We start from the raw sequence: 23,321 nt of genomic DNA on the forward strand, positions 1-23,321 counted from the left end.
ATTTATACCTTTCAAAATATCTGTATATATAATTTTATATGAACTCCAAACTAATTAAATATCTAAAAAGTCGTAGTTATTTATTTTTTATGAATATCAAATGGACAGAAAACATGTTTTAAATGATTTTTTTTTTTTGTAATTTCAACCAATTTTTAGAATTTTCTTTTATTCCAACGTTTTTGAAATTACTAAAAATGAGGGGGTTTAAAGAGGAAAGTTTTATAATTGACATATATCTCATTTCACAATTGTACCTTCTTCCTTATCGCCAAGCCTTCGTAGAGCCCTCGAAGAATCTCCGGTCTTCCCCTGCTCCGAGATGGCTGCAATCGCCATGGCGTACTCTCCGGTGGCGGTGAGGGCCTCGTGGGACACCAACCCGATCCCCAAACCTCCGGCCTTCAAGCCGATCAAGCCCGCTCGAGTCCCGCCGCCCGCTCCTCCTCCTCCTCCTCCGGCGACCACCGCCCAATCCACATCCAGCGTTCCGTCTAGGGTCGCCTTCCTCGAGAAGGACTTTTCTATGCTCCTCAACGCTGCCCGCCGCTCCACCGCCAAGAAAGGTGCCATTTTGATCTCTAAAAATGTATAAATTAGTAGGCGAGCTATTCTGGAGCGCGATCGCTAGCAGATAAGAGGATGCGGGAACTTAAACAAAATTTCAAGCTTTCAATTTGTTGAGAAAAAGCCCTATCATTCTTTATTATCTTCGAGTGACTTCGTTCCTGATTCACTATTTGTGCGGTGGTAGGGAAATCGGACGAGCAGTACCTGGGATTGGAGACATGGTTGCCGGTTGCACCTAAAGTGAACAAGCCGCGTTCAATTTACAATGCGGCATCTCTGGCATACTTGGGAGACTGCATATATGAGGTTGAACTTAAAAAAAAAAAAACATCTTTCATACGGAATCAAAACTTTCTCATTGTCGTTTCTTGATCAACACAACTTTCACTAATTTATAATGTTGTTTTCTAATATTGTTGTTCTCTACTACTGTCTACAACAGTTAAAGTATCTTTAAGCTCTTCTAACCAACAAGCTACATTTTTTTTCAACTAGAAGATTTCTTATTTACCACTCTATAGTCTATTTTATCAAGAGTCTTTATCTGAGTTGAGGTTCTGGTGTGATGATAACTATCGTCATATGTGAGTTTGAAACTTATCTACTATGCAAAAAAATAAACATTTGCATCTCCCATGGTTCTAATGGTTCTCTTTTGACTCCCTTTCATTGGATATACAGTTATATGCTCGAAGGCACTTTTTATATCCACCTTTGAGTATCAACGAATACAATGATCGGGTTACTAAAGTTGTGCGCTGTGAGGCACAGGTGTGCAAGCTTCTTCTTAATGTGCTTATGTTAACTATGTTTGCAGCATACATTCATCAAATTTTCCTCTCATTGCTATTTTACTATCAATATCAGATTGTATATTCATATGCTAATCTGTGACTTTTTAGCCTTTTTGCTAATTTTATAAACCAAATAATATCACTTGTTATAACAACTGTTTATCATAGGTTATTGCTGATAAATAATGTCAGAGCACTGTAAGGTCTTTGAAATTGTTATGTAGGTGTTGAGTTCTAAATCCACCTTCACTCGAGATGTGAGTGCTTGAGAGCTCTTGTAGCTATCTTTTTCAATAAAAATAAAATAAATGACCAAGTGTTATTCTAACAATTAGAAATACTGATGTTCCAAATCGAGGCACATCTTCATTATAATTTGAAATTGCATTCATTTTGACTGATTAATTCTGATGTAATTAAGCTGCACTCAATAATCAGTCTATTACTGCCTTCATGTGAGTTTTGCATACTTGTTTCCAGGACTTATTGCTCAAGAAGCTTCTTGATGAAGACTACTTGACTGAGGAAGAAAGGTTAGAATGAGATTCTTGATTCTTTATCCTTTCGTAAGTACGATATTTACAATGTTAGCCCCTAATGTTTGGGATCGCGTACATTGAGCATATTCTCCATTGAATTCTGAGCACAATTATATCAGTGTTAATATTCATGAGTCCTAACTCTCTCTCAGTTAATTATCAATTATGTTAGTCGTCTTAGATTAGGTTTTTTTAACCTATATTCTCTCATCTTATCCATCTACTAGAATAATAGATATAGGCCTGATTGCTTCCAGGATAGTTGTGCACTTGATTTTATCTTTTCTTTCAACCTTGCGCATTGTATTTACTTCATTTATGCACTATTTCCCAATTACCAAGTAATTCATCTATAAATTAACTTCTAAATTAACTCAAAGAATACATGACAATCAAATAAAACTCAAGAAGCTTCTTCGTTTCAACCATTCATTTTCTACTCTATTAATTGTACCCTCACGAATATCTGTTTGAGATTTCTACTACTATCAATTTTAATATAATTTTATGATCTCAATGATGTTGAATGCTTGTCGATATGCCAATTTTTCTTGATCAGTGGAAGATTTTGTTTACGAAAGAGCTGAATTTGCAATTTCTTGTCCGTAAAGATGCCCGCTCGATAGGAATTTGAATGTAGTTTAGCTTGCTTAAGCTTACCTGATTTTCCGATAAATTATTATTCCCCTCTGGTGTCTTGTTACTTTAACATATTATTTTGTCAATCGCCAAAAAGAATTTTGTTGTGCAGGGAAATACTCCGTTGGGGGAAAAATATTGTTTCCAGCAAAACACGAACCAGAAAGCGAGTCGGTATAGCTGCCTACAACAGAGCTTCTTCATTCGAAACACTGGTATTTTAATCTATCCCGCTGAATGTTTTTGCACGTTATCGCTAATCTATTCCAGCAAATTGGTTTTCGGTTGATGGTTGACGGAGATGATTTAACAGGTTGGATATCTTTACCTAACAAACACGAAGAGATTGGAAGAAATCATGTACAAGTTAGGATTCCTGACTGGAGCTTCAACAGAACTTATTACAGAGGAACTTCGCGCGAATCTTCGGTGAGATTCTCTGTAGCAAGGATAGAATGCTCATCCCATCGACTCTCGACTCTTGACTATGATTGGGACGTGTTTGTTCAATTGGCAGGAAAAAACCAACAACTTCTGCATCTGTAGACGGCGAATTATCTACAAAACCTTTTGCAGTGCAATATTGAGCTTTAAAATCAGCAAAAACCAGTTTCATATCGCATGATCGTTTATTGAATAACGATGATGATGGTCCAGTTGAAGCCTTCTCCAGCATTTGGGGGCCTTAACGAGGAAGGAACAAGCCTTAAGTTAGTCAGACTTGTGAAAAGCGATAGTTTGGTCGATAGTTTAGCTTGATACGAATGATTAATGAATGTAAAGTTCTGAATTAGCTGAAGAACTTGGTATTAATTCAAATTCTCAAACATCAGTCATATTCGCTATTTTCGAATTCTAAGAAACTAAAAAAAAGATGAATTCAGTAGCTACTTTCAACTATGGCTTGTATTTACTTCCAGTTAGCATCTCAGTTTGTTGGAGCAATTGGCTAACTTCTTTCTTCTCCAAATTTGATCATAGTCGGTTTGATGATTCTAGTCTTCTTTCTAGTCGACTACGAATCCCTGCGAGATGGAACAAGATGTGGATCAATATGAAATGGAAGGGGAAAAAAACAAACTAATCAATAAGGAAAACCTTTAATTTAATTGATATGGATAAAAACAGTCATGCTATGTTGTGGTAAGTTCACAGTAGCTCACAGAAGACTGTCAATCTCTAAATTATCAACTAAATTTTGAATTTTAAAAGCCATCGTCATAGATATTATGTATCACTAATTTAAGAATTAAGTATCACTAAATTATTTTCCCCTTCCATTTCATATTATGTATCACTAATATGAAATGGAAGGGGAAAAAAACAAACTAATCAATAAGGAAAACCTTTAATTTAATTGATATGGATAAAAACAGTCATGCTATGTTGTGGTAAGTTCACAGTAGCTCACAGAAGACTGTCAATCTCTAAATTATCAACTAAATTTTGAATTTTAAAAGCCATCGTCATAGATATTATGTATCACTAATTTAAGAATTAAGTAAAACACACTGTTAAAGTTAGAACATGATGCACTTCAGAACCATGTTAAAATTGCGTGATTAAGTTCTGTGAAAAAAACAGTTAGCATGACATACCTGGCAATCTTTATATTTCTTAGCCAAAGCATCAGTGTGAGTATGATAGGAACTACTGCCAAGCATAGATGCTCCAATGCGTGCCCGCTTATTATGTAATGACTTGAACTGTAAACCTTCTTATCGGCTACCGATAGAAATCTGGCTAGGAGGTAAAATCCTGGTTGGATTAAATGGCAGCTTAAGTCCTAAAGGATCCTGATATGTTATTACTGCAACTATAGCAAGGTGACTATCACGCATGAAAAAAATCATCATTTAGTAAGGAAGAACATAAAAGAATATAAAGCTAAAAAAGATGGTGAATTTTCAAAACATAATTTAACCAGCCATGGTTTCTATGTTCATGTAAATGCAATTTGCATATCTTAGTATTATAGCAAATCTATCAAAAAATGAGCCCATGAGTAGATTTGATTCCATCATTATATGAATAAAGAACGACATTCAAGAGGGTACACAAAATTGTATTGCAAAGTTTATGTTGACAATCTTGATCATCTTTGACTCTTCAGTTTTAATTCCAAAAAGGAATCGAAACCAAAGTTCAAAAAAAAACATGATTGAAACACTCAATATTTAAGCTCAGAGCATTTCAAAGCCGAAATAGAGTATTTGATTGATGGGATGAGTTCTTTTATCTGAAAAATCACATTGATATAATCACGATCGAGATACATTTTGTTTAAAAGCTCAATGTTACCATTATTGGTTTTGTTAACTTCAAGCCAGCAAGGAACTGAAGATCAAGCAATAAAAGTAATAAATTGCAACATAAAATAATTTTTGCAACAAGATTTAATATATCAGACGTATATATGCCATTACAGATTGAATAGACTCGACCCAGCTCAGTCTTGGGCATCACAGACAGTAAGATAGTTGCAATTGGTAACAATTTAATCGTTCAAGTGAGGACTAAGTAGCTTGTCCCAAATATTAAAAGGATGGCTGTGATGTTGATATCTTGTTGAAGTGCTAGATATTACTCATACGAGGTACAAGTAAAGTTTTCTATGACATAATTTGCAGTGGGACTCCACATTCATATAACTGATCTACTGCTCAAAATTTGAAAACAAAATGTACTTATGAATATTGGGTCACCAGGAGTAAGAATACATTAAAGATAGTTTTCAACAAAAAGGCATGAATTTGTAATTCATCATCCCTGATTATAAGCGTATGTTACTTAGTTATTGGTAAATAAAACAAAAGAAAGGCTTAAATTTTACCAGTTGCACATATCCAAAATCTTGAATGGGTGTACTTAGGCGGAAACAAGAAGAGCAAAGCAGGAATTGCAATGCACGGAACAATGTGGAACATCATGCATAGTCGCAAATCATTGAATGTCCTGAAACCAGCTAAGATAGCACATTCAACAAAATCTAATGTTACATAAATATTTAAGCATTTAAGGTGCACAAAAAATCCTGAATGCAGAATAAAGATCAAGCAATCACCTCTCACATCCAATGCTGACAAGAACAAATGTCATGAGGGAGAACAAACAAGCCATTCCAATCCTCTCATCTATTCTCTCTATTACTAATATCGATAGCAGTGAAGCAGCTGAAGTCATTGTCTGAATAAGAATCATATATAAAAGAGATGTTAGATGAAGCAACTAAAAAAAGGGAGGGACAAAACACCAAAATAACGTGTCAAATGAAGCAATGTCTAATGTTCATCAGATCCTTTAAAGTTTACAATTAATGACATTTAGGGAAATTTAACACTCATGTTGCTACCGGGTACCAAGTGAAAAATTCCAAAATAAAACATGGAACTTGGTTGTTAATTTTTAGCCAGCAAAAACTTACCAAAGGCTGACAAACCAGTGAACTATCATTGTTACAGAATTATCGAGCGCGTGCTTTATCAAACCAACTACACCAGCTGACACGACTAGAGGAATTGCACAGGTATTCAACAGTAAATTCAATTTTTTTTGGCTAACTACAGTCAAATCAAGCACAATGCCCAAGTTAATATTAAGGGGAAGTGCAAGAAGAAATGTGCAGTTAGTCACCTATCATATAAATGAAGAAAATGAAGGAAATCTTCCACAACAATTTCTTTCCTCTGTTCCATCTCACGGAAAGTTCTTCATATCAATGTATTACAGTTTGTTAGTTAACCGAAGGTATCAAGATTGGATATTGCACAACTAATGGGATTTATGTTAGAACAGAATGCAAGACCAACTTTCTCCATGTGTATGACATTGAATTAACAGAATGGTGGAAACAGAAAACCAACCAATGGAACTGATAAGGAAACTATTAATTGAAAACAAATTTATTAACCACAACAACTTGAGTTTAACTGAAAAGAAAAAATTTCTTCTAAATTCTAAACTAATGGCTGTCTGAAAGTTGGCATATTTTTTTTTTTCTAGTTTAACAGCCCCATGAGGAGATTGCCATTTAGTTTAACATTATGGCTTCTTGTTGGACCATCTCCAAATCTCTACCTACGATTTCTTGAAAATTAAGATCAGCTATGAAAATTCAACAAACGTTTTGTGTCATATATACCTCCCCACCCGTATATCGCCACTGCTTAATTGTTATATAAGAGCGAGGGTTAAGAACGCAGATTGAAACATACAGTGTGTTAGCATAAAGTCATCTACTCTTCACCCCCGTTCATGAGAGATGACTCTTCAAAATTAGGTTTCCTCCTCTGAAGTCGCCAACTTTAGGTCAAAAATAACATTTACCTACACAACAAAAGAGTGAAGAAAGAAACAGAAAAAGGAGAAGAAGTACCGGCAATTTGTCCCAGACCACGCTATCGTCGTCAGGTTTCAGATGATAATAAGCCGACCCAAACGCCGCTGCGGCCGTTCCGGCATAGAACAACACCCATCCCCAAATTTCTCCCCGCATGCTTCGAATAAAAAAACTTGTATCAAAATTGAAAAAATAAGCGTGGAAAGCACATAAAACCAATAAAAATCGAACCTTATGCCGAAGCAACACCCGGAGAGGCAGAGAACAAGCGCCGGGACTCCGACGAGCAAAAGGGGAAAACTCGTAAGAACATTCAACGTATTCGGAACACCTGTCCTCCAATAAACAATGGAGCATGAAGAGAAGGACGAGGAGAAGAAGAAGCAATAAGAGAGATTGCATGTTAGAAAGAAGACGATACAGACCCAGGAAGTTCCGCATGTCCGCGAAGAGGTGAAGGGAAGGGGTGCGGGGGATCCTGGGCGTGGCCAGCATCAGCAACAGCCATAGCAGGATGGCCGCCGCCCAAACCCTCCCCCGGTTCTCCCGCCGTTGTAGCTGCTGTAACTTATCCCACGGCCACCGCATTTTGCTCCTCCGCTCCCCCTCTCTCTCTCTCTCTCTCCCCCTCTCTCTCTGTGTACATATATCGAATGCACCCTGGTCCCTGAGATCATACGATCGATCCAAATATATTTTATTTTCAAAATATTTACCAATATTTATTTTTTATATAAAAAACTAATTATTTATATATTTTAAATTTTAAATTATATAAATGTAGAGGATGCCGGATCCCACAAGACATTCGTGGGCCCACATATACTCTGGCGGGACCCGCAAGGCGGACCCAGTTGGATGCGTGGTGGAATAAATGACTAGGAAAATGAAGCCATTTTTAAGGCCGTCGTGTGCCCGAAATCCCTGGAAAAAGACGAAGCGGCAGAGGAAGAATACCGGCGTCTCCTCTCTCTCAATCTCGCTTTCGCTCTACGATGGCTCTCTCCGCCGGAGTCCCTAGCCAGATCTTATGCGGGTTGCAAGGCGGAGATTCTCGAACCGCGGCTGCACCTCCGTCTTCGATTAGGTTTCCCCGCGATTTCCGTCGCAGGAGTTTGGTCTGTGTCCGATCGTCGCTTATTTCAGGTATTGGTCCTGGACTCCCTTTGTTAGCTTATTGTTTCTATAGCAAGAATTAGTTGAATCTGTTGTGCTATACACGTTTGCTCCTTTTTGCTCATATACGCTGTGCTCGTACCATTCTTTGACCGTCTACTTTGGTTGATCTGGAATGAAATTTTGTTTCCAAATTTTAGGTTTACGTTGAAATTTTGGGCGAACTGTTCCTTGTGCTTTGTCATTCTATTTTACTTGTCTAAGCGTTTTTTATATCCTCTTCTAATGCATAAAGTAACACAATTCTACAGATTTCTTTCTTGTATGTTAACTTGCTACCTATGAAATTGATCTAAAATTATGTAGAAACAGTGAGCTCTGTTAGAATTAAGTTTGGTGTTTGCTTTAGTAAAAGCTTGAATAAGCTTGTGCTTGAACAACTCATTAAACTAAATAAACAAGTTTGAACATACATGTATTCAACTCGTTATGTTTGTGAATAAAAATTGTGAATTGTTCATGGACAATATTCATGAAAAATATACACGAACAAAGCTTGTGAACCATCATCGACAATGCTCTTATAACAAGCTCTTGATATAACATTTAAATGAACCAAACTTAAGCTATGCTTGAACAAAGCGTAAGCTTAAAAGAAAGAGAGAAATCAGGCCAATAGTAGCTTGGTTAATTTTATGTTTATCTTTATTTGCCTCGATCACCTTATCAAACAAGCCTGAACAACACAAAGCTTGATTCAGCTTTGCTCATTTACAACCCTAAACTCTGCCAATTGCAATCTGTCTTCTAGTTTTGTTTCGTTACTAAAGTAGCATGTAAACCTACTTTAGGGCACATGCCTGCCGGCCTAATCTTTCTTGTCTCCGTCTACAAGAAGAAAGTTTTCACTCTAGTTTTGTTTAGGGCACATGCCTGCCGGCCAATTGCTCATAGTTTTGTTTTGATTCGACCTTCCTACAAATTGATTAACTCTTTGTTCTTCACATTCTCTGTTCAACCCATAATTTCATTTTGTATTTGGTGCCACTCTTCGTTAATAATGAATTTAAGATGCCTATGCAATAATAATAATAATAATAATAATAATAACAACAATGTTTTTTTTATTTATATTATTTAATTCTGTGAAAGTTAATTTGCTATTGTTGTAGCAGCTCCAGCAACTGGTAGTGTTGCCCCTGCAATTTCATTAACTGATAAAGCTTTAAACCATCTGAATAAAATGAGATCTGAACGCAACGAAGATCTGTGCTTGAGAATCGGAGTGAAGCAGGGCGGATGCTCTGGCATGTCCTACACTATGGAGTTTGAAAACCGAGCTAATTCACGGCCCGATGACTCAATCATAGAATACAATGGCTTCGTGATAGGTATGTTTGTTCGATTCAAAACTTTATCCATAAGGGTATTGCTTGGCAAGGTTACTTGAGAAAAATCCATTTGCAGAACCAAATGATCCCAGTACCAATCTTATCGTATGTAGTTTAGGCCTTTGCTAATAATTTGATTGTATGATGTAGTTGGATTAACATTTGTTTCTCACGATTCTCGACTCTGCAGTATGTGATCCCAAGAGCCTCCTCTTCGTGTACGGAATGCAGCTAGATTTCAGTGATGCACTCATAGGTGGCGGTTTCTCATTTAAGAACCCTAATGCAACGCAAACATGCGGTTGCGGTAAATCCTTTGCTGCGGAAATGTAAAATGTATCTATATCACTTGTGACCGATAAAAGCATGTATCTGTTAACTATTCTATGAATCCCTCTGTGCCAAAAAAAAAAGGAGGTAAATAAACAATGTAGAACATAGAAAAGTAGTTCAATGTTTGTTTCAAGTCCTTAGACAGCTCATTTACTTTTGTTCCGTTATCTACAATGATGATTTGTTGTTTAATTGCTTTTGAAAATGTGCTTGTTATGCTTTTGGTAGCCTATCTTCTTCTTCATTGATGTGGCCATTCCATTTGTTCTTGTTCTTGAACTTGATAGTGTTGATGATACTCTTTTTCTCATAAATTCCTGAGTAACAATTGGTTTTTTTTTTTATATTAATGAGTGAAAGCTCGTAACTAATGAAATTATCCACAAAAAAACGTTTAGCCAAAATATTAAAGAACCAAATCCACATAATAATATTTATTATGAGACTCGTTAAACACTTATATTACGATAAATAAATTTAAATTTTTAATTAAAAAAATTGGGTGCGTTTCCACGAGTGAAAGAGAAGACGAAAAGCAACCAGGCCTTCTAGAACTCTCCGGTTCATTTCCTCAATTGCCCGGTTCGATTTCAATCACAACGGTCCAACCGGCGGAAACCGTCGACTCACAGATCTCTCGGAGCCGAGAGTACTAGAAACAGCGCAAAGGGTGGGGTGGGCGCTTGATGACGTTGCCCCCTTCCCTGCGTAACGGCCACCGAAACAGATCCAACTGAGGCGACGACGACAAATCGGTAAATATCGATCGGCGATTTTCCGAGGTACGATCCGAATCCTCTCCCTGCTCTGGATTCGGCATTTGTATATTTCTAAGATAAGTTAGTTAATCTTTTAGTGGTTATTCAATAGATCTTTCCTCTGTTTAGCTCAGTTTCTTTGCTTTGGTTCGTTCTTTTTTTGTTGCTCTTGGTCTGAAGTTAGATCAAATGGAGTGCTCTGTTTAATCTATGCTGTAGTTAGATTCCCAGAGCGCTAGTGCTCTGTTACTATAATAATAAATATATTTTTGGACAAAATTAGTCTTATTTTAGTTTTTTTTTCAAATCCATTTGTCAAAAAATTGATTTCTTGATCCGCTAATTCACCGATCTCCTTTTAGTTTCGATTTCGAGAATGCATTTGAAAATGAGCTTTGTGGGATTCGACGTCGGGAATGAGAGCTGCATTGTTGCGGTAGCACGGCAACGTGGCATCGATGTAGTTCTGAACGATGAATCGAAGCGTGAGACCCCTGCTGTTGTCTGCTTACTGCCTCGGTTAACTGAGGACATTTACTGCGACCCAGATCCTTGCGATGGTTCTGTCGAATCTGAAGAGTATTGCAGAGGAGAATCTAAATGCAGCAGTTGTTGATTGTGGCATTGGTATTCCGGTTTACTTCAATGTTCTCCAGAGGAGAGTGATGCTGGATGCTGCTACAATTTCTGGTCTGCGTCCTCTCCGCTTGTTCCATGAGACCATTGCTACTGCACTGACATATGGTATCTATAAGACAGATTTACCAGAGAATGATCAGGTTAATGTGGCTTTTGTTGATGTTGGGCATGCGAGCATGCAAGTTTGTATTGCTGGTTACAAGAAGAGACAACTGGAGATATTAACTCATTCTTTTGATTGGTCCCTTGGCAGGAGAGATTTTGATGAAGTTCTTTTTAAGTTCTTTGCTGCTAAGTTCAGAGATGAATACAAGATAGATGTGTATCAAAATGCTAGGGCTTGTATCAGGCTCCTAGCAGCATGTGAGAAGCTAAAGAAGGTTCTTAGTGCAAATCCTAAGGCTCCATTGAACATTGAATGCCTGATGGAGAAGGATGTGAGAGGTTTTATCAAGAGAGAGGAGTTTGAACAGATCAACATTCCCATCTTGGAGCGAGTCAAAGGGCCATTGGAGAAGGCACCTGCTGAAGGTGGGTTAAGTGTGGAGGATATTCACCAGTTGAAGTTGTTGGATCAGGGTCCCTTGTACCAGCTATTATCAAGATTTTGACAGAGTTCTTTGGCAAAGAGCCAAGGCGTAGTACCATGAATGCAAGTGAATGTGTTGCTCGTGGTTGTGCTCTTCAATGTGCTATTCTTAGTCCCACCTTCGAAGTGCGGGAATTTCAGGTATTGTTTTTTTGTTCCTCTTCCATTTGCTTTATAATGTTTTTTTTTCCTATTTCATTAGTGTAAAGTTCCTGGGTTGATGGCTAAATTGGTTTGACAATTTTTGTTTGCCTTGTCGACAAAGTCCCTAACTATTTATTCTTTACATGTGGCGCTGCTTATTTCTTTCGACTTATTATGAAAATGATGGGAAATTGGGTGGATATTGTTCTTCACAAAATGTCTGCTGTTAACTGCCAATCATCGGCATTTGGCTGATGTTTATATGGAGCACTACATCAACCAGTAATGTATCAGTATTTGGAAGCCAGTAATGTATGAATTCAGATATCTTACTGCTTAGATGGTTTACAAAATTCTAAAAAAAAAAATCTTGTAACATTTTCACTTCAGGGCACATGCCTGCTGGAGACAAGGTATAACTCAAATCAGACAAAGACAAACACTTGTTTGTAGGATACTTAAGAGAAACCTATGGTATATATAGACGTAAGGATTAATGGGAGGAAAGTCATCTGACTTGTATTCTGTTTTGTTCTTTTGACTTCTAAATTGTGCTCATGAAACTAATGGTTTATATTCTTTGCTGTGATAGGAGAATTATATTATTTTCTAGTTCATTTTTCCATCCTTAATTGCATGTTCAATAGTTGATATTCATTTTGGGTTTTAGACAATTCTTTATGCAATTTTCCCCCATCTTTATTTTGTTATAATCTACATCTAGTATTGTGTCATTATGCTATGCACGAATGTGATTTTCTTTTTTTGCAGTTAATTCTCTTCTTATTGTTGTCCGAGAATCTAGTTTTTCATACTTTTTTTTAGTGTAATGATGTCAAAGGTTCTGCTTGTCTAGATGCTTAAATGCTTGACAACTCTACCAAGTTAGTGTTGGAAAAACTTGAATGGAAATACGACGTGTGAGTTTCAGTCCCACAAAGAACGTGAAGCCTTCCGGCTGATTCGGAACAAAGGGGATGAAAATCCAGGGCCCGGATGACATCAACCCGAGGGGTCATTTTGTGAACCCCATTATTTGTAACATCAGTCAGACAACTTGTTGGCCAGCATACAAGACAAGGAAGGTTGCCAACTTACTTGCACGCCACGTGGCAAGCTTGCAAGCAAGCCACGTTGTGGCTTGCTGGCATTTTTGGCAAGCATGCAAGCCACAACGTGGCTTGCTCGTTGTGCTTGCAACGAGTTTGCAAGCAGCAGAACAAAGGCAACAGAGGTCTATATAAGACCTTGAGCGGATTGAAGCAAAAGGCAGAGAGAAAAAGAAAGAAAAAGGAGAGAAAGAAAACTCAAGTGATGTGAGCTTTGTCCTCCTTGAATCCCCATGTTTCCTTCCCTTCTGTTGTGCACTTCTTTTGCTCAACAGACATAGTGATAGTTTTCGGATCTAGTTCAGATCGTCACGACAACCAGTGCTCGGTTGTGCTCGTGATTTTACCGTTTTATCCTGGAAACAGACGTCCACCTAATCCTCTAAGCACCGCGGAGGGGCCGAATCTGTTTTAAGGAGACAGCGCTCTGCTGGACTCGGCATCCACTCTGAGTTCGTGTTGCAGCTCTCGACATCCTGTCAGCATCTCTCAGCAGCAACGTGGCGCCGCTCGACAACTCACGATGTCCACGACTCATCTACTCGGCGCGTGGCTCGGCTTGCTAGAGTCGACAGTTTGAGATTATCAGCTCAAACCTACTTGATTGTAAGTTCTTGTGACTCTGGTACGCACTTAGAAGCGTGGAAAAGAGCTTCTGAGACGATCACACAGATTGTAACGGGTCTACTCCCAACAAAACTTAAAACAGATTCGTTTTGTTACCATGGCGGCAGAAAATGTTGAGATGCAACAGGCTCAACATGTGCCGACCTCCTCCGCCCCGATTGGGAATGTGCCAATCAATCATGGGGAAAAGCCAGAAAAATTCACAGGAGTGAATTTCAAGCGGTGGCAGCAGAAGATGTTCTTCTACATAACCACGCTAGGTCTGACATGTATCTTGACCGAGGAAACTCCCAAGGTTGTTAAGAGTGTAGATGAGGTGAACACTCTCCTTCTGATCGACAAATGGAATGATTCTGAGTTCCTTTGTCGAAACTACATCCTTAACAATCTTGCCGACTCACTCTATCTTGTGTTTTGTGAGATGAAAACGGCAAAGGAACTATGGGAATCTCTGGACAAGAAATATAAATCGGAGGATGTCGGGGCCAAAAAGTTTATTGTTGGTCGTTTCCTGGACTATAAGATGAGTGACTCGAAGTCTGTAATCAGTCAAGTCCAGGAGCTTCAAGTACTCTTCCAAAAAATTCACTCAGAAGGTATGACTCTGAGCGAAACCTTCCAAGTGGCAGCTATCATCGAAAAGCTACCAACTGGCTGGAAGGACTTTAAGAATTATCTGAAGCACAAGCGGAAGGAAATGAACCTGGAGGAACTTGTTGTTCGCCTTCGTATAGAAGAAGACAACAAGAATTCGGAGAGAAAACTGTTCTCTCAGGCTACTGTAAAATCCAATGTTATTGAGCACGGACAAAGCTCAAAACGGAAGCATCCAAAATCTTTCATGACGCAACCCAAAGGACAAAACATGAAAAAGAAGTTCTTAGGGAAATGCTACAATTGTGATCGTATGGATCACAAGGCTTCAGACTGTAAAAGGCCAAAGAAAAAAAAGCCTGAGACCAACCTGGCAGGAGAACAGGATATGGATCTCTGCACCGTGATCTCTGAGGTGAACCTAATAGGTTTCAATCATCGGCAATGGTGGATCGATACTGGAGCCACCAGACATGTGTGCTACAGCAAGGAGCTACTCCACAACTTCGAAGAAGTCACTGGAGACAAACTGTTCATGGGGAACTCAGCAACCTCGGACATAATGGGCCAAGGAAAGGTGGTGCTGAAGATGACCTCGGGCAAGGATCTCACTCTGAACAATGTGCTGTATGTTCCGGAGATTCGAAAGAATCTAGTATCCGGATCACTGTTAAGCAAACATGGCTTTCGCATTGTCTTTGAGTCAGACAGAGTTGTACTATCCAAGAACGGAGTGTTTATAGGAAGGGGCTATGTATCTGATGGGTTGTTTAAGCTCAATGTAATGACCATTAGGCCCAAGATAAATAAAAATGAAAGCTCTTCCACTTATATGCTTGAGTCTTCGTGTTTGTGGCATGGTAGACTAGGACATGTTAACTACGATGTATTGCGTAGATTAATAAACATGCAAAGCATACCTACATTCCACCTTGACCCAAAACACAAGTGTGAGATTTGTGTTGAAGAGAAAATGACAAGGTCATCCTTTCAACATATTGAAAGAAGCAATGAACCACTTGACCTAATCCACACTAATGTGTGCGACCTAAAAGGTACGCCAACACGTGGTGGTAATAAATATTTCATCACTTTTGTAGATGATAACACAAAATACTGTTATGTGTATCTTCTCAAAAGTAAGGATGAAGCTATAGAGAAATTCGCTCTCTATAAAAATGAAGTTGAAAACCAGCGTAATAGAAAGATTAAGGTGGTTCGAAGTGACCGAGACGGTGAATATGTATCACCATTCGCTGAGTTGTGTGCTGAACATGGGATCAGACACGAAACAACAGCTCCTTATACTCCTCAGCAAAATGGAGTTGCTGAGCGAAAGAATCGAACTCTAAAGGAGATAATGAATGCTCTTCTATTAAGCTCTGGACTGCCAGAGTTCATGTGGGGGGAAGCTGTGTTAACAGCTAATTACCTTTTAAAAAAGGTGCCTCGGAAGAAAATAGATAAGAGTCCTTATGAGTTGTAGAATGGAAGACAACCGTCCTGCAAATATTTACGAATGTGGGGGTGTCTTGCCAAAGTGTTGGTGCCTGATCCCAAAAAGATTAAGATAGGACCAAAGACTGTTGATTGCATCTTCATTGGCTATGCACAAAACAACACTGCATATAGATTTTGTGTGTATGAGTCACACATACCGGAGATATACAAGAACTCGATAATCGAATCGAGAAATGCCTCGTTCTTCGAGCATATGTTTCTATATAAGACTCGGGAGGATGCTAGCTCCTCAAAACGGGCAACCGAAACACCAGGCGAAGAAGAAGATGATGATGACGAGGAAACCGTGGAGGTTGAGCCTAGACGGAATAAAAGAGTTCGGGTAGAAAAATCCTATGGATCGGATTTTATCACATTCATGTTGGAAAGTGAGCTCCGAAGTTACTCAGAAGCTGTAAGCTCTTTTGATGGCCCTCACTGGAAAGAGGCAATTGCATCTGAGATAGAATCTATCTTGCAAAATCACACTTGGGAACTTGTGGATCTTCCTCCGGGAAGTAAACCACTAGGGTGTAAGTGAATCTTCAAGAAGAAAATGAAATCAGATGGTACAATCGATAAATACAATGCCAGATTGGTAATCAAAGGATACCGACAACGAGAAGACCTTGATTACTTCGATACATACTCTCCGGTATCTAGAATAACTTCCATTAGAGTATTGTTGGCTATCGTTGCTCTATGGAATCTCGAAATACATCAAATGGATGTAAAGACAGTCTTTCTAAACGGGGATTTAGAAGAAGAAATCTATATGGACCAACCTGAGGGGTTTTCTGTGTCAAGACAGAAAAACAAGGTCTGTAGATTGGTAAAGTCATTATATGGTTTGAAACAAGTACCAAAGCAGTGGCATCAGACATTTGATAATGCCATGAAGGAATGTGGCTTCAAGATCAATGAATGTGATAAATGTGTGTACATGAGAACCACAGAGAGTGACTATGTCATCTTGTGCCTCTATGTAGATGACATACTTATCATTGGAAGTAATGATAAGATAATCGAATCCACTAAAGATATGTTGAACTCAAGATTTGACATGAAAGACATGGACCTAGCTGATGTGATTCTAGGAATAAAAATTCTTAGAACGAGAGAAGGACTTGTTCTTAGTCAGTCCCATTACGTGGACAAGATTCTTGAGAAATTCACCAAGGGTGATACTGCGTTGGCACGAACGCCGATAGATACGAGTCAACATCTATCGAAAAATCGAGGTGAAAGTATCTCGCAGATAGAATACTCTCGAGTGATTGGAAGTCTGATGTACTTGATGAGTTGTACACGACCAGACTTAGCCTACGCAGTAAGCAGACTGAGCAGATACACGAGTAATCCCGGTATTGAGCACTGTAAAGGGATAACAAGAGTACTGAGGTACTTAAGGCACACTCGTGAATATGGACTGCACTATACAAGATATCCTGCTGTGATCGAAGGATACAGCGATGCAAGTTGGATATCTGATATACAAGACTCTAAGTCTACGAGTGGATATGTCTTCACTCTAGCTGGTGCAGCCATTTCCTGGAAATCTTCTAAGCAACCCGTAATAACCAGATCCACGATGGAATCTGGGTTTGTAGCTCTTGACAAATGTGGTGAAGAGGCTGAATGGCTACGATAATTCTTAGAAGATATTTCACATTGGCTAAAACCTATGCCGGCGATTTGCATACATTGCGATAGTCGATCAGCAATCGGTCGGGCACAAAGTCATCTGTATAATGGTAAGTCTAGACATATACGTCGTATACATAAATATCATTAGACAACTACTCTCAACTGGTGTTATCACTGTTGACTATGTGAAGTCAAAGGATAACTTAGCAGATCCGCTAACCAAGGGGTTAAATCGAGAGTTAGTTGCAAGCTCATTACAGGGAATGAGCATGATGTCGTTGTCAGCAATCAGTGCAGAGGACACCCAACCTATGCTGACTGGAGATCCCAAGAACTAGGTTCAAAGGGCCAACTAATCTGCACTGACTAGACACATTGTGGGTAGCCCAATGAAACAATGACCAGACCAGGGTAAGCCGATAGGCTTTTAATGATCAAGAAGAGTAAAGTGTAACTCTTGAGGGATCACCTATGTGCGAAAGAAGTGAGGCCGCTTCGAAAAGAATTGAAGACACAATTCTTAGAACTTCTCACAGAATCAGGCGTGTTCATGGCCAAGAACGAATACACTCATAAGACCTGAGCTATATCAGGGAGAGTCGTGGGTACACCTCTGTCCATGCTTAAACCAACGGCCGAACAGTTCAAAGACCTCACGTCTACTAATCAGCCAGTGAGCAAACAGAGTTTACAAGAGAAGGTTCAAAGGGTAACACCTACCTATCCTATACTCGACTCAACTGTCGAAGACTATCACACATCCTTGTTTCCATTCATGTGGGGGATTGATGGAAAAACTTGAATGGAAATACGACGTGTGGGTTTCAGTCCCACAAAGAAAGTGAAGCCTTCCGGCTGATTTGGAACAAAGGGGATGAAAATCCAGGGCCCGGATGACATCAACCCGAGGGGTCTTTTTGTGAACCCCATTATTTGTAACATCAGTCAGACAACTTGTTGGCCAGCATACAAGACAAGGAAGGTTGTCAGCTTACCTGCACGCCACGTGGCAAGCTTGCAAGCAAGCCACAACACGTGGCAAGCTTGCAAGCAAGCCACAGCTTGCATGCAAGCCACGTTGTGGCTTGTTGGCATTTTTGGCAAGCATGCAAGCCACAACGTGGCTTGCTCGTTGTGCTTGCAACGAGTTTGCAAGCAACAGAACAAAGGCAACAGAGGTCTATATAAGACCTTGAGCGGATTGAAGCAAAAGGCAGAGAGAAAAAGAAAGAAAAAGGAGAGAAAAAAAACTCAAGTGATGTGAGCTTTGTCCTCCTTGAATCCCCATGTTTCCTTCCCTTCTGTTGTGCACTTCTTTTGCTCAACAGACATAGTAATAGTTTTCGGATCTAGTTCAGATCGTCACGACAACCAGTGCTCGGTTGTGCTCGTGATTTTGTCGTTTTATCCTGGGAAACAGACGTCCACCTAATCCTCTGAGTACCGCAGAGGGGCCGAATCTGTTTTAAGGAGACAACGCTCTGCTGGACTCGGCATCCACTCTGAGTTCGTGTTGCAGCTCTTGACATCCTGTCAGCAACTCTCAGCAGCAACGTGGCGCCGCTCGACAACTCACGGTGTCCACGATTCATCTACTCGGCGCGTGGCTCGGCTCGCTAGAGTCGACAGTTTGAGATTATCAGCTCAAACCTACTTGATTGTAAGTTCTTGTGACTCTGGTACGCACTCAGAAGCGTGGAAAAGAGCTTCTAAGACAATCACACAGATTGTAACGGATTTACTCCCAACAGTTAGGCCATCCAACTTTTCTGGATAAATTTTGGATAGCATTGAATGTCTTCTCGGTTGACATGGACTTTGAACTACGTTTACATCAGGGTATTATTCTTATTTGTGGATACTTATTGACATTGTAAATTGTTCTTCACTTGCAGGTTCATGAGAGCTTCCCTTTCTCAATTGCCTTATCATGGAAAGGATCTGTTGTTGACTCTCAGCATGGACCAAAAGGGAATTCAATTCCCAGTGTCAAAGTTCTTGCATTTTACAGACATGCTACATTTGGAGTTGATGTCGTATATGCAGATGCAGGTGATTTACAAGTTCCAGAAACGATCAGCAGTTACACAGTATATCATTCACTTTGGAAAAGTATCACATACATTTAGTTCCATTTTTTTTTTCAGACTCAGTTCGGTAATTTATTAGAATTTGAGTTTTGAAACATTTACTTCGAAAAAAAATAATCGATAATTTTCATTATCATGAACATGTGATGGTGCTTTACAAACTCTGTTAAACTTATGTGAAATCAAGAAGCTTGGTGCTTTTGACATTTCTAAAAAACTTGCAGATTAAACCATTCCAATCCAGCACTGGTGAGTGCTCTAAGCTGAAAGTAAAAGTTCCTTGAAATCTTCATGGAATTGTTATTGTTGAAGCAGCTATGGTAAGTACTTAAAGTCAGCAATTGTATTGTTGGTTTATTTAGCTAGCCATTGGCATGATCAATCCTGGGTCTGCAGATGTTGGAGGAGGAAGTTGAAGTTCCTGTCATAGCATTGCGGCAACAACCTAACGAATCTGTAAGAATGGACATAGATGAAGCAGCAAATGATTCCTCAAATACAGAAACTGATGCCAACATGGAGGATGCAAAAACTTCTGATTGGCTTGATAATAGAGTACCAGAGTCGGTGGAAAAGCCTGTGCAAATGGAAACTGATAATAAGGTTGTTAGTTGCTTTTAAATTTTTTGTGGACTTAGGTTCGACCTGTAGCTTTAGTTCGTGATTGCACGGATGCTTTTTTTCCCTCCTTAAAATGTCAAGATTTTTTTCCTGCAAATTGGTTTGATGATGTAGCTCAGGTTTTGAGCTTGATCAGGTAATCAGTAATGTAGCCTTTTTTTTGGGTCAAATTCTAGTTTGCTTCTGCAAAAGCTAAAGTTACCGTTTGCACAATTAAGATCTAGGATTCTTATTTTTTTTGCTTTCCTTGTTCTAATCTGAGACATTATCCTATCACTCATATATCATTATACCTTTTTGTGGGTTATTGATATCTTTACTAGAATGATGAAAATTCTCTCATTTTCTTTTTCAATTTCTATTTTTTTTATACATTGCAATTTTTGAGTAAAGTTATTACGTTCTGCAGGTTGAAGCTGGGAAAAAGAAGGTCAAGAAAATTAATGTTCCTGTTGTGGAGTTGGTTTATGGTGGTATGTCAGCCAAAGAACTACAGAAGGCGTGGAGGAGAAATGGCCCTTCAAGACAGAGTGATGGAAGAAACTGAGGACAAGAAAATGCTGTGGAGGCATGTGTATGATATGCGAAACAAGGTTGATATATTTTTTTTTCTTTCTACTGTCCATCATATTTGCATCCTTTTCATTAAGACTAACATCACATCTATCTTCAGCTTTACAATAAGTATGAAGCATTTGCCACGTCATCAGAGAAAGATGAGATGATTGCAAAGCTACAGGAAGTTGAGGATTGGCTCTATGAAGATGGTGAAGATGAAACTAAGGGTGTTTATGTTGATAAGCTCGAGGAACTTCAGAAGGTAAAACATTTATTTTAATCTTATTGGTGTATTGCCTTATAAAAGGTCTTTTGCTATAATGATATCTGTCTTGATTCCAGCAAGGTAACCCCATTGAGGAGCGATACAAGGAATGGATAGACAGAGGTCCAGCAACTAATCAACTTGTTTATTGCATCAATAGTCTCCAAGGAGCAGCCTTGTCAAATGACCCCAAGTCTGACCGCTTTGATATAGAAGAGCAACAGAAGGCACATCACTTTATGGCAAAGGTCGATTTTGCTGTGGGCATCTAAAAACTGTGTTATGAATCTGCATCTCTTGGCTATCGATTCACTTGTCTGGTTGAAACTTAGTTTACCGATAATACCAACAGTGCTCTGTCTGCATATGAGCATCAAAGTTAGTTTCTCTTATTCGCTATCTGCTCGTTCATTTTGGTTTTCAGCGAGCGAGTGAAGGTTCTCATCCGAGGAGTCTTAAATGTGTGCCTGAGATTTTGTGTACCTTCTTGATTCCTACGGTGTAATCACGAGAAATTTCTTATCTTCTGATCCAAACTCCCAATTGTGACCATTCATGAGGGGGAAAAAAAAAACCAAAAGAGTCGCTTTTAGTTTTTGGAATCATCATATGAGCGTCATTTTTGTAGGGTGATATTTTTGAATAATCTCAGAGGAAAAATTTATATTAAATTTATTGATAATGTATGTCTTTTCCTTTATTGATATCTGAATTAATTTTAGATAATTCAATATCTTAATTGATATTTTTAACATGTGAATGACTATTGATTTACTAACTAAAATTAATAAATTATATGTAATCTACAATAATATATATTGTATATAAAGATTAATACTTAATTATTTGAATGAAAATTAAGTAGTTTAAAATATATATTTTGGTACTATGCAGCCTTCAAATAATATAATGTATAATAATTATTTTCTTCATTTCTTTCTAAATTTGAAATTTTAGATTCGTCTATGTCCATAATTATATAAGGTTACATGAAAATAGATAAAGATGTAATTTTCTTTTCGTATGTGAAGATAAATTTTTCTTCATCTTTTTCAAACACTTTTGGTTTCTTATGCATGCATACGAGCTTCACATCTCAGTTCATCACTGATTGGACCGTCAAAGAGGGTAAAACCGACAATGCTAACCTTCAGCTGATAAGCTATGTTTTACGTGACATCGAGAGCAGACGTACCGACAAATCGACATCAATCACATATTCGAACGAGTGACAAAGATATCATCATTAAATACTTCTATATATTTTTTTTTATCCTTTTATATATATTTTTCTCCTTATATACATAATCAATCTAACTAATCAATAATTAAAGAGTCGATCGTTAAAATATATATAATTATTTTTCACATCAATTCAATATGTTTTTTCTATTAATATTATTAATATTATTAAAAAATTATTAAAAATATAAGAATATAATTATCTTTTATAAATTTTTTTATATTTGACTTGGTAAAAAGAATTAAGTGTTATTTTTTTAAATATAGAAGTGTAGAATATTATTGGATAGAAAATAAAGAGGGGTTAAAGGTATATTTTACTATTTTTTTTTATTGTTTATTAAAAAAGCGCGCTGTCCCATCTCATCAATTGATTCAATTCAAGCCCCTAAATAAAATAGCACGTTGGATATTATTATTTTGTCTCATACGAATTAAATTCTCGTTTAGTCACATGAATATGAATATGATAAGTTTGTGATTATAACAGTTGGTAATATTAGGGTTTGATTGGAGGTTATCTTTGATAATTTTAATTATTTATTTAAAATTATGAATAAAAATTTTATTTGATTTAGGTAATCGATAATTCTTGAGTAAAAAATATTAATTTAAAAAAAACGTAAAAAATTTAAAAATAATAATAAAAAAATAAAAAAAATAGAAAAAACGTAAAAAAATTTTAAAAATAAAAAATGTAAAAATAATATAAAAACATAAAATAATTTAAAAAATATATAAAAAATAGAAAAATAGAAAAAATTAAAAAACATAAAAAATAGAAAAAATAATTAAAAATGTAAAAAAATTAAAAAACTTTTAAAACAATAAAAAAAATAAAAAAAACTTTTAAAAAATTAAAAAAAATGAAAAAATTTTAAAAAATGAAAAGAAATAAAAATAATAAAAAAATAAAGAAAAATGTGAAAAAAATTTAGAAAACATAGAGTTTAAAAGATAGATATATAGGATTAGTTTTGTAACTAATGATAATATAGTAAAATATTAAATTAGGTTATTCATTAAAATTTTTAAAAAAATAAGTTTTCGTTGCATTACTTAAATTGATCCAAATAAATTTAGTTATATTTTATTCTTATAATTTTGGTTATGTAATTATCAAAGTTATATATGATAATTTGAACCTTATGTAATTATCAAAGTTATATATGATAATTTGAACCAAATGAACTCTTAAAGTTGTGTAGGATATTGTT

The 23,321-nt window shown here is 37.5% G+C and overlaps 3 protein-coding genes and 1 pseudogene across 6 annotated transcripts; 3 read left to right on the forward strand and 1 right to left on the reverse strand.

The window, feature by feature from the left end:
* The first annotated feature begins 243 nt into the window (after positions 1–243).
* Positions 244–3,378, forward strand: LOC121973719. Its single transcript, XM_042525099.1, has 7 exons — positions 244–566; positions 755–876; positions 1,252–1,341; positions 1,845–1,897; positions 2,655–2,757; positions 2,856–2,971; positions 3,060–3,378. Exons 1-7 carry the CDS (start codon positions 323–325, stop codon positions 3,127–3,129), a joined length of 798 nt encoding a protein of 265 aa, XP_042381033.1. The 5' UTR covers positions 244–322; the 3' UTR covers positions 3,130–3,378.
* LOC121973730 lies at positions 3,333–7,543 on the reverse strand. Of its 3 annotated transcripts, none has more exons than XR_006109740.1 (7): positions 7,307–7,543; positions 7,113–7,212; positions 6,918–7,038; positions 5,607–5,728; positions 5,376–5,497; positions 4,141–4,352; positions 3,333–3,567 (listed from the first exon to the last, which is right to left on the reverse strand). XR_006109740.1 is itself a non-coding variant. In XM_042525108.1 (7 exons), the coding sequence occupies exons 1-7, from the start codon at positions 7,467–7,469 to the stop codon at positions 3,558–3,560; spliced, it is 798 nt and encodes a 265-aa protein (XP_042381042.1). In that variant the 5' UTR covers positions 7,470–7,543; the 3' UTR covers positions 3,333–3,557. The 3 variants fall into 3 exon arrangements, 1 of the variants encoding a protein (XP_042381042.1); XR_006109736.1 differs by having other exon boundaries at positions 4,141–4,358; XM_042525108.1 differs by having other exon boundaries at positions 4,141–4,300.
* Positions 7,544–7,787: 244 nt separating this feature from the next.
* On the forward strand, positions 7,788–9,870 carry LOC121973751 (iron-sulfur assembly protein IscA, chloroplastic-like). 2 transcript variants are annotated; one of them, XM_042525116.1, is made up of 3 exons: positions 7,788–8,027; positions 9,170–9,388; positions 9,579–9,870. In XM_042525116.1, the coding sequence occupies exons 1-3, from the start codon at positions 7,877–7,879 to the stop codon at positions 9,719–9,721; spliced, it is 513 nt and encodes a 170-aa protein (XP_042381050.1). In that variant the 5' UTR covers positions 7,788–7,876; the 3' UTR covers positions 9,722–9,870. The 2 variants fall into 2 exon arrangements, with proteins under 2 accessions (XP_042381050.1, XP_042381056.1); XM_042525122.1 differs by having other exon boundaries at positions 9,173–9,388.
* Positions 9,871–10,329: 459 nt separating this feature from the next.
* LOC121973771 lies at positions 10,330–21,414 on the forward strand (annotated as a pseudogene).
* The last annotated feature ends 1,907 nt before the right edge of the window (positions 21,415–23,321 follow it).

Source organism: Zingiber officinale, chromosome 1B, assembly GCF_018446385.1.
Source record: "Zingiber officinale cultivar Zhangliang chromosome 1B, Zo_v1.1, whole genome shotgun sequence".
Lineage (NCBI taxonomy): Eukaryota > Viridiplantae > Streptophyta > Magnoliopsida > Zingiberales > Zingiberaceae > Zingiber > Zingiber officinale.